The sequence below is a fragment of the Anopheles stephensi genome, chromosome 2 (assembly GCF_013141755.1).
Source record: "Anopheles stephensi strain Indian chromosome 2, UCI_ANSTEP_V1.0, whole genome shotgun sequence".
NCBI classification, from domain to species: domain Eukaryota; kingdom Metazoa; phylum Arthropoda; class Insecta; order Diptera; family Culicidae; genus Anopheles; species Anopheles stephensi.
Genome location: NC_050202.1, coordinates 5,863,407 through 5,873,184, shown reverse-complemented (window position 1 = coordinate 5,873,184; position 9,778 = coordinate 5,863,407). Strand labels below are relative to the sequence as shown.

Here is a 9,778-nt window from a genome sequence, read left to right as displayed (position 1 = left end):
TGCAAAACACGTTTGAACAAAAATCGATAATAAAAAAAGATTCTAGCACACACACACACACGTATCCCGAGCTCAATTTCATACCGTCAATTTGGTCGTGTAAAAATCAAATTCGCTAACGAAACAACACGGTCGTAAATTCACACTCTTTGTGACACACATTTCCCTTTGGCATTTTTTTTTTTGCTTCACATTTAAGCTGCGAAATTTTTTATTTTGATCCCTTCATTTGCTAAAGACTAACTCTCTCCCTCTCGTCTTCCCCGTCCGTTTTGCGGAACGATTTTGTGCTCTTTCTGCTTGTTTTAACATATTCACATGTGTGTATGGAGGGTTTGTTCCGATGCTCGCCCATAAAATCGGACGGAGCCCGTGTGTGGCAGGGACGGTAGGGACGATGAAACGATTTGTTGAGTGTTGTTTTATAGTGCCATCGCTTTGTTTGCTAAATTAAATTTACAGTTTCAAGCTCGATGAAGCATATCCAGCAGGCGTCGTGTGTCTTCCGCCTTGGAGTGGACTTGTGGGATAGCGAATCCCTCGGTAGTATTTTTTTTGTTGTGCTCTTCACTCACCATCCAAGGACGACGAGCTCACACTCGAAAATGGTTACATTCTTCCATCACATGTCGCACCATAAACACCGACAAATGATGACATACTCTAGGATGCTCGTGTAGCTGTTGAAGCGTTTCCGACGACATCCAGACAAGAATTGGCCAACCGAGCGAGAGAGAGAGAGTGAGAGGGGGAAGTAGAGCAACCGGAAACAATCAGAACGCAGTTCACACGGATTCTGCCGGGGAACAGACCGAGCACAAGTAACGAACTGGGGGAAAAAAACGTATAAAACACACACTTTTTCATTGGCATTCATCCAAATCATTACGCACTGAAGTGGTGTGAATTGACCAAGGTGAAAGCGACGCCGAACGTAACACGATGCTAAAATCAATCATGTGATGTCAGCCATGATGAACATGTTTGTACGAGATTGGGTCATTTTTTCTAGCACTTGAAAACGTTGTAAAAGTCGTTCTTAGTAGACAAAAGGAATGTGCTATAAAGTGCTATAAGTTTAATCTACGAGAGCAATTTCGAAAATCTATCACACATAAAGCAGATGATATTGCAAAGGAAGCATATTATATCACAATCTCATTTGAACAACTAATGACTTGGGATTTTCACATCGAAATTCATGATTGAGATAATCGACTGTCGATTTTATGATATCATCTGAAGCACTTTACAATTTAAGATAATACAAAGGTGATATTTTTGTGAATTTCCAACACATGGCCTTAAAAGTAAAACACTCGCATCGAACCATATTTCCCATTCTCAAATTTCCCTATGATGAATGTCTCTAACTCGATTCCTCGGTGGATCGTCCAATTATAGCAAACAGAAACACCCAAACGTATCCCAATCCCATCAATCCATCGCAAGAAAGGCACGCCAGAAAAGACGGCGTACATGATACCGTCCGACGGCGACTGAATTCAATCAAAATTGGACAACAACAAAAAAACACCCAACCATCTCCCCCCATCCGAGACACATGCCACACTTGGATCATATGTAAACAACATCATAAATTTTCGCTCGATAATGGCTGATCCGAACCGAAAAAAGGGGTAGTTCCGGGAGGGAGAGGAGGGTTGTGGGTGACATTCCCCTCTGGCTGCGATTGACAGCTATCGAAATGAATCGTTTGCGCCTTTCACTGTTTCGGGACACCCTTCCGATGACGGCGAGTGCCGAAACATTCTCATATTTATGACATCTTATCACACTGTTAAGCTACCTTGGCTGCATACTATCACCAGATATTGCGAGTTTCCTCTTTCGACACCTCACCCGGAGATTCGGTTACAATTAGGGCATAAGACGTACTTCGCTACTTTAACTCTACTAACCCAGGAGTTCCGATTCTAAACTCCAACAAAAGCTGTCCAGCGCTGAAACTCCCATGAGAGAGCTAAATCGATTCGAAACGGCTTTGGACGAACAGATTTGGAACCGAAGTGAAGTAAGGCTTCTGGACTGGAAAAATTTTCGCTATAAAATACGCTACAGTAGCAGCAGTTGCCCTTTTTGCTGCAACACACTTTGATAGAACAAATTGAAGATGTTTTGACATAAACACGCACCGAACAGCCACGAAAAAAGAAAACGTTCGTTCCGGTAACTCCCTTTTATTAAGCACCTTCCGAGAGATGATGCCTGTGACCGGGCCGACAATGCAATGCGGCATGATTTATGTGTTTGCTACTTCTTCAAATTGATATCGTTACGGTTTCATGGTACAGACCTTTGTTTATTGATTATCCCAATCCAACGGCTGGATTGGATGTAAAGGCCCAGCACGACAAGCCACAAGCGAGCCACATCCTACCATTTTTACGCACTTTAACGGGTACGCTGGTTTTTGGTGCTGTTTTGTTTGCTTAGCTCGGTGCGTCAATATTGTGAATGCTGGTTAAGCCACCGTGAAGAGTCTCGTGTGTTTGTACAGGGTCAATTCGACACGCTTGTTTCACAGTCCAGGTGACAACAATTGGCGATGGCATCAGCGATTTTGCTGTTTGAACAGAGCCTACTTGGAAGATCGAGAGATCTTGACTTCCTATTTGGGGCCTCCTGTTACCCATAGCTAGTCACTTATTCGTAAGGAGTACAGATTCTAGTTGTATCAAATTGTCAAACTTGCAGAGTGTTTCACGTAATATCGCAATCTTCTAGAAATCAGTAATCGAGTGTCACTGTTGTGATATCATCAAGATACATAATTCGATATCATCTTCTTCTTCTTCTTCTTTCTTGGCCTAACGAACTCTTAGGTTATTCTGGCCATTTCTGGCTTACTAGACTTATTGTTACCGTATAGTTGGATAGTCAGTCGTCAGACTATTGGGGAACGGCCCAGTCTATCGGGCCGACCTTCATCTGGATATCATCTGGAACCTTTGAGTATTTTGACAGAGCTTCATGTTCTTCTTAATTGGCACTTCAACCTCGAGAGGTCTCGGCCTGCCATTTCAGGCTTTCTGTGACTTGATTTTACCCGTAGCTGGATAGTCAGTCTAGCATATGGGGATGCGGTCTGGATCACCTCCTATTATTATGATCCCCTATTGATCTAGTGATCTCCTCCTATCAAACGCTATTATAGTCGCATTACTGTGTCAATATCCTGTGCCATCATAGTGATATAGTCTAAAGCTACTGCCAAGTCGCCATACAGAATGGCGATAATTGTTGGCAGTTTTGAGACATCATCATCTGAACCAAAAACCCCTGATGAACTGTGACAATTCGTGTTACCAAAAATTAAAATCGATTCCCCTGCTCAAAAATTACAACATACCTTAAATGCACCACATTAAACAGCCGCCACAACGCCACAACGCTTCTCAATTCCTTTCTTAATCAGTTTTTCACGCCCTTAAAACCGTTCCTTACACTGCCCGCGAGAACATCCGCCACATAGTTGCAGCAAACAATGGTCGGCCCCGGGCCGAGATCCTCCTTACGGTACCGTAATTCCTTCCTTTAAAGGAAAAAATGACTGGCCGCTCTCTAAATTACAGTCCCAGTTGCACGTTATTTTAAAAACTGTCAACTTTCCGTCTCGCCTGCGATCGAAATTCTTACATTTTCATTCTCCCCGAAAATGGTGGCAGGAACATAAGAAGGACAGCACCAAAACCGATTTTAACGCTAACGGCCACAAACACCGGCACCGGCCCCCACTGCAACGAACCCCGTATCGAGGAAGTATCGGGGCTATATCAGTTGATAAAAACTTGTCGATATGTTGATTGATGATGTCGTCAAGCTGTGCAACAATCAGGAAGAATGCTATCCCAAGCTCGGTGCAAAACGGTTTTGCCGCGAATATCGCCCCCTTCACTGGCACACCATCGCCTAGCCTTTTGTCCTGCGTTCTAAAACACCAAACCAAAAAACAAAAAACCCCTTCGTTCCGTTCCGAAATTCGCTTCCAATAAACAACGCCCCGAGGGGAACTTGATCACCCGAATGCCAGTAACAATCCAACTACAAAAGGCAACACTCCGAGCTGTCCGAGTATTTCGGGGCTCGGGGACAACAACGAAAAAAATTATGTCAAACTGGACATCGCGCGGTGAACAGGAAAGGACTGCGTAATGATTAAGCCTCCTAACCGACTGTCGCTTCTCGCGCACAAAAGCGAGCTGCTGGAGCTACGTCCAACACCGTGTACGCATTCGATCCCTCGAGGAAGCTCATGAATTTTGCAGAATTGTCAAGTTTCTTGATTTCGGTTTTTATTATCATTTCCAACCCCTTTGCAGAATGATGCTGCCCTTCGGCGGGACCCACACACACACACACACACAATATCGAATGGCGTTGGCTATAAAAATGACTTATAGGTTAAAATTTGAGACACTTCAATCGCGCGCTGTCTCCACTTAAAAGGGATCCACCGCGTTCCACACCGCGTGCAACTTGCTCGGAGGCCACGGTGACAAGTGGCCGGTTGGTTTGGTGTGATCACTTCCTGACGATCGCGATACCGGTCGGACCGCAGCTAAAAACCTCCTCTCCGAAAAAAAAAAAAAACCAAACGCACGGCACGACATGCAGTCGTGCCGGCTCGACTGCCGGCTGAAAACGTCTTTATTTATTGATTCCTACGAAATTTTTCACCTGAAGTGATATCTTTATTATGTTGAGCAGAATGTTAAAAATGCCGCTGTGATGCTGGTGCTGCTGCTGTTTGCTTTTCCACGACAGATTCCAGCCAGGGTTATTGTTGTTGATGCTTTAGCACGATGTGAGGAAAAGTATTTCGACGATGGTTTGTGGTGATTATTCTATCTCGATGATATGAAATCACTGTATAATAAAGATAGGAAGCTCGTACAATAAATGTATCAGATGATATCACAAAATCCTCCTCAATGATCACATTTATAAAACCCATTATGCCACATGATATCGTAACTCCTCCAGATAATATCACAAATGTGACATATGACTTCGCAATCCAACCAACATTGCTTCTATATTTTTTATTGTTCATAAATTATTTTACGGAGCAAATTATAAGCCCCCGACCCGACCCCTAGGGCGATACGGTCCCGAACTGTCGGTTCGAATTTCGGCTCAAATTTTCGCACGTCCCCGCACGTCTTGGCGAGACAAGTGACAAAACGAAAATGAAATGCTAACAGTTATAAATATGTATTCGCCACTAGGCTCGCGGTCACTCGCGCCGTCCAACCAACACACAAGTGCTAGGCTGTAATTGGGAAGCTTCACCTCGCCTCTCTTTTTTGCTTTGGTGAAGTTTGTTTGTCGAAACATTTCTGGTGACCCGTTTGGCAGACACTTTTGTTTTTTTTTTTTTTTTTTTTTTGTTCGTTCGAACCTCTTCCACGTCCGTTTTCCCACTCAGGTGCCCGGCAGTAGACCGGCAAGTGTCGCAAGCGTCATAATCAGTTTGCTTTTTTTTATTTGTGTCTCGCGCGAACTGTACACGCAACTCAACGTTTCCCGAACTTCCCGAAGACTTCCCAGGCGCGCATCGTTCTGGTCGATTGAACAGCTTTCCGGTTGTCGCGCTATTGCGTTTACGCAATCTATGTTCCGGTTGGATTGGGGCGTTCGAAATCAATTTCACTACAGTCACATAATTACGCTCCCACCAACATCGTGGCGGGAACGTTTTTGCCCTCTTATAAATACTCGCCACACTTGACTGTGTCGATCGTGTATACTTCCTCAGCCGAGCAAACAATGAAGGTAAGGCACAATGTTGTTTGGCGGAGCAACCGAAAGCATCCAACCAGGCGAGCAAATAAAACTGTATCAATTTCAGCTTGTTCTGGTCGTGTTATCTGCCGTGATGGTGATTAGCGCGGGCCTATCGCTTAAACCGAGCCCCCGGAGAGATATCGTACTGCCCCGCCATATGGAGCTACCCGATCCGGACAGCGATAAGGACACGCGAGTGTTTCGCAGTGGGGAAAAGCGTCTCGAGAAAAATACACCACCATCACCAGCACCACCGGTGGAAAGTAAGCCGGCCAAGTTACGCGTTAGCAACACCAAGCGGAAGAAGGTTAAGAAGCAGGTATCGACGGCGAAGGAAGACGAAAGAACGCGCGTCACGTCGAAAAGTGTGAGTGAGCGAAAATTGCACACGAAAATCGTGCACGTACCGGAACCGTTTGTTGTGCACGTTGAGAAGCCTTATCCGGTGTACATCGAGAAGCCTGTTATAGTGGAAAAACATGTGCCGATGCATCTTTACATTACCAAGAAGGAGACAAAGCATCGCTAGCGTATCGAACATGTGGCAGATGATAGCGTAAAACTTGCTCCAGTTATCACAATCGTAGAAGATAGCATCGTGGTAGGATCAGACAATAGTGTCTCCAGAAGATATCCCAATGGAGCCCCATAATGTCATGAACCGAGAATTGGTCCAGAGAGATGTCATGAATGTGCGTACCTGACAGCAAGAACATTCTACGATCTAAACTTTACGACTGCGATAATCGGAGGAGCATTCAGCAAATATCAGCTTCAAAAACTCCACATTTAGGGTAGTCATAGGATAACATATTTATTGTAAAGTATGTGAAATGTTTTAATAAAACTTAAAGTGGCAATATTCAGATAGAGCCTCAAAATTTCAATTCTTCATGTCAAAATCTAAAACCCATACTTCAAAATCTCAGGTCCAATCTTCAACTGCTCAAACCTACCCAGAAAGACTCTCTGCTATAAAGCACCAACAAAGCTGTGTAAATAAGCGATCCGCAACAACCGAGAGGTGTTAACAATTCGTAACATTAAACAGCTTCCCTTTCTGCGGATCAACAGCTCCTCTACCGCAGGTGCCTTCTTCATAACGATGTATCAAAAGCAAACAACTACTCTGAGGCGCAGCTCCCCACACCCGGAACGCCACTGTGTGAGAAATTAACAGATTCGGAGCAAACTCCAAACCGATTCGCCGTTGAGCCGTTCCCGGTTGAACCCACCGTACAAACAAGCTCACTGTCACTGTGCCTATGCAAACGACCGACCTCCCTCCCACGGGTGGTATCGGTGCGTACCGTCTTCGTTGTGTGCCGAAGAAGAAGCCTGATGCCACCGCGATGCGACGCTTGACCAGCGTGAAATATTTACCCACGGAATACGATAAATATTTATTAGAAAAGACACGTCGCCAAATATTCAAATCTGGGCTGTTTGCAGATTGTTTTCCCGCTAACGAACAAACGAATTTCCCTGCGATTATATCGCACCGGGGCAGGAAGACTGAAGCGCGACCATCCTTGATAAGGTTCGGTTCGGTCCTGTACAAAGCCAAGTCAAGTGTTAAATGCAATCCGTCAACAAGTTGACCGAGTTGAAGCGAGTGCGCGAGCACCGAACGCCCGATAATTGGCCACATTTAAAAGTCAAATCAGACACAGATTTTGCCCTTTCGAGATCGGGTGTTGTGCTGGAATACGCGTGCATTGCGTGACCACCCATGGTGGTGCACAAGAACACAAGACCACTTTGTTGCTGCGGATGTTGAGCATGGTTTTGTCACAAAAGGGAGATAATGGCACAATGTAGTTAGCAAATTGTGTACAAAGTACTATAATTGCAATATCAATGGTTTGAAGGTGGCTCAGTTGTTTTAGAAGAATAATATTAACCTATAGTGTATAAGTAGTATTTTCGATTTACCGATAGCTGGTCTCTCCCAGAGTTCACTCTTAATTTAGAGTAATTTGTAGTCGAATTTAAGCTGCCTTTCTTGTTGAAATATAAATTTAATTTCATTGTCAGCTTCATTTTGTATAATCTTTTAATAGATTATTCTATTTGCACATTCGCAGTTCATGATCTCGGCCTTTTTTGTTAATTTTAGATAACTACAAAACTCAACTGTGTAAACTCTACCTTTAAAAATCATATTTCATTACAGAAGTTCATTTAGGTTCATCATATTAAGGATACACTTAAGCAAAGTTACATGTGTTCACTTATCTTATTTTTATAGCATCATTATAGCCCATACCTTTGTAGAAGTAGCTCTTGCCAACCCGATAGTGCTATAAATTCATGATAACTCCAGAACAGCTGTATTGAGCTGAACTTTATTTTTCGACACACATTTTAAGCTAATTCAAATAAAACTATAACAATCACCTACAGTGTTTACGGTACTACTCGATTCGTTGAATGGTACCAGAATAGAAAGCCTACCTTGCCTGATTACTACTACCCCACAATAGCTAGAATCACAATGGCGTCCAAAGTTGCTTGCCTGCCTGGCTATGCTACGGCACCACTCCCAAAAGCAGAAAGACGCTGACAAATACTAAATTATTTGCTTGTTTTCCAACGAAACACTCAACTGCCCGAGCTAACGTACCCGTACGAGCGTACTCTCCGGAACGTACTTCACAACGGGAAAGGCAGTGATCAACGCCCCTGTTATCTCGCACCCGGGGAACCGGGAAGCTTAGAGAGATTCCAACCGAATGGCATGTGAATAGTGTGCAGGAAACATCGGTGGCCATAAATTTCCAAACATTTGCTCCTCGGCCCATTTCCAAACCGCGGCGAACGAAGGCCATCGATAACACCTAAAACTAAAATTGGACTGCCGTGCCGTAGCAGTGTTTTTTTTTTTCTAGTGGCACGGATTTCCACGCGCTTATGTACACCGTGTCTGAGGGCAAACAGCCGAGGCAACAGATGCCATTTTTGGGGCAACGTTGCCGTGATCGGAATTCTACCGACTCGTACATAACTGTTCCGATGAAACATATTGAGGGAAACATAAAAGGAACTCGAACTAGTAGCGATACCGTAGCGCAGACACACGGCACAAGGCGGGTCCGTATAGCTGACAATGGGGGTAGTGACTGTACTCCTAGTTCCAGTGTTCCGGTAGTAACACCAAACAGACTGAACAAGCTAAAGTCAGTGACGTCCGATCGTTAGTTCGAATGGACCAAATAAACCTAGGGAAAATGCGAACTACAGCAGGACAGAGGATAAAGAAAGACCTGGGCCGTATTTTATATGCATTAAACAATATTCGTACGAGAGAGATATTGTGAGTTTTTATTTTAAAAGCTAACAAATATAAGCTTCCTATAATCTTGTTGATCGATTTCAATAAAATTACATTCTCCCATACCGCCGACCAAGAATTTAAACATCCCAAAGCGAGCATTCGTTGGTTGCCTTTGTTGAAAAATAGAAATAGCAAAGAATCGCTATTCTCTCCCAGGGCTCCCCCCCACAATCCACCCGGTAACATTGTACCAGCAAAATAAAACCAACCTAATATGTCTCAAACTCAAACGGCACGAATGGCAAATGGCTATAGGATACGAGCGAGCATCACAGTACATAGCGTGCCGCTGTAACCGAACGGGCGCGCTCCCGAACAGACCAAAGCTTGATTTTCCACTTTTGGTCTGAAAAGGGAGTGGTTAACAAGGTTTCCACAGCGTTTTTCCACGACCACCGCCGGACGACAGGGAGTCGCTCGTACCGGGAGGTAGGGAAAGAAGCGAATAAAAAAACACTCACAGAAGGCAAAGAAAACCCCCCATTCCATAAAAGGTAACGATCTCGGGGCGTTCGTCTCGGTCATGGTAAAATCACTCGAGCATTCGAGCAGCGCTACTGGTATTATTAGCTGAACTCCGCCGGCTGCTCAACTCCGGTATTCCTACCGGAGGTGTTTTGTTTTTCTGTT

General features: G+C 44.3%; 1 protein-coding gene across 1 annotated transcript; it reads left to right on the top strand.

Moving 5' to 3' along the window:
- The first annotated feature begins 5,117 nt into the window (after nucleotides 1-5,117).
- On the top strand, nucleotides 5,118-6,663 carry LOC118508239. Its single transcript, XM_036047852.1, has 2 exons — nucleotides 5,118-5,799; nucleotides 5,876-6,663. Exons 1-2 carry the CDS (start codon nucleotides 5,794-5,796, stop codon nucleotides 6,338-6,340), a joined length of 471 nt encoding a protein of 156 aa, XP_035903745.1. The 5' UTR covers nucleotides 5,118-5,793; the 3' UTR covers nucleotides 6,341-6,663.
- Nucleotides 6,664-9,778: the final 3,115 nt, after the last annotated feature.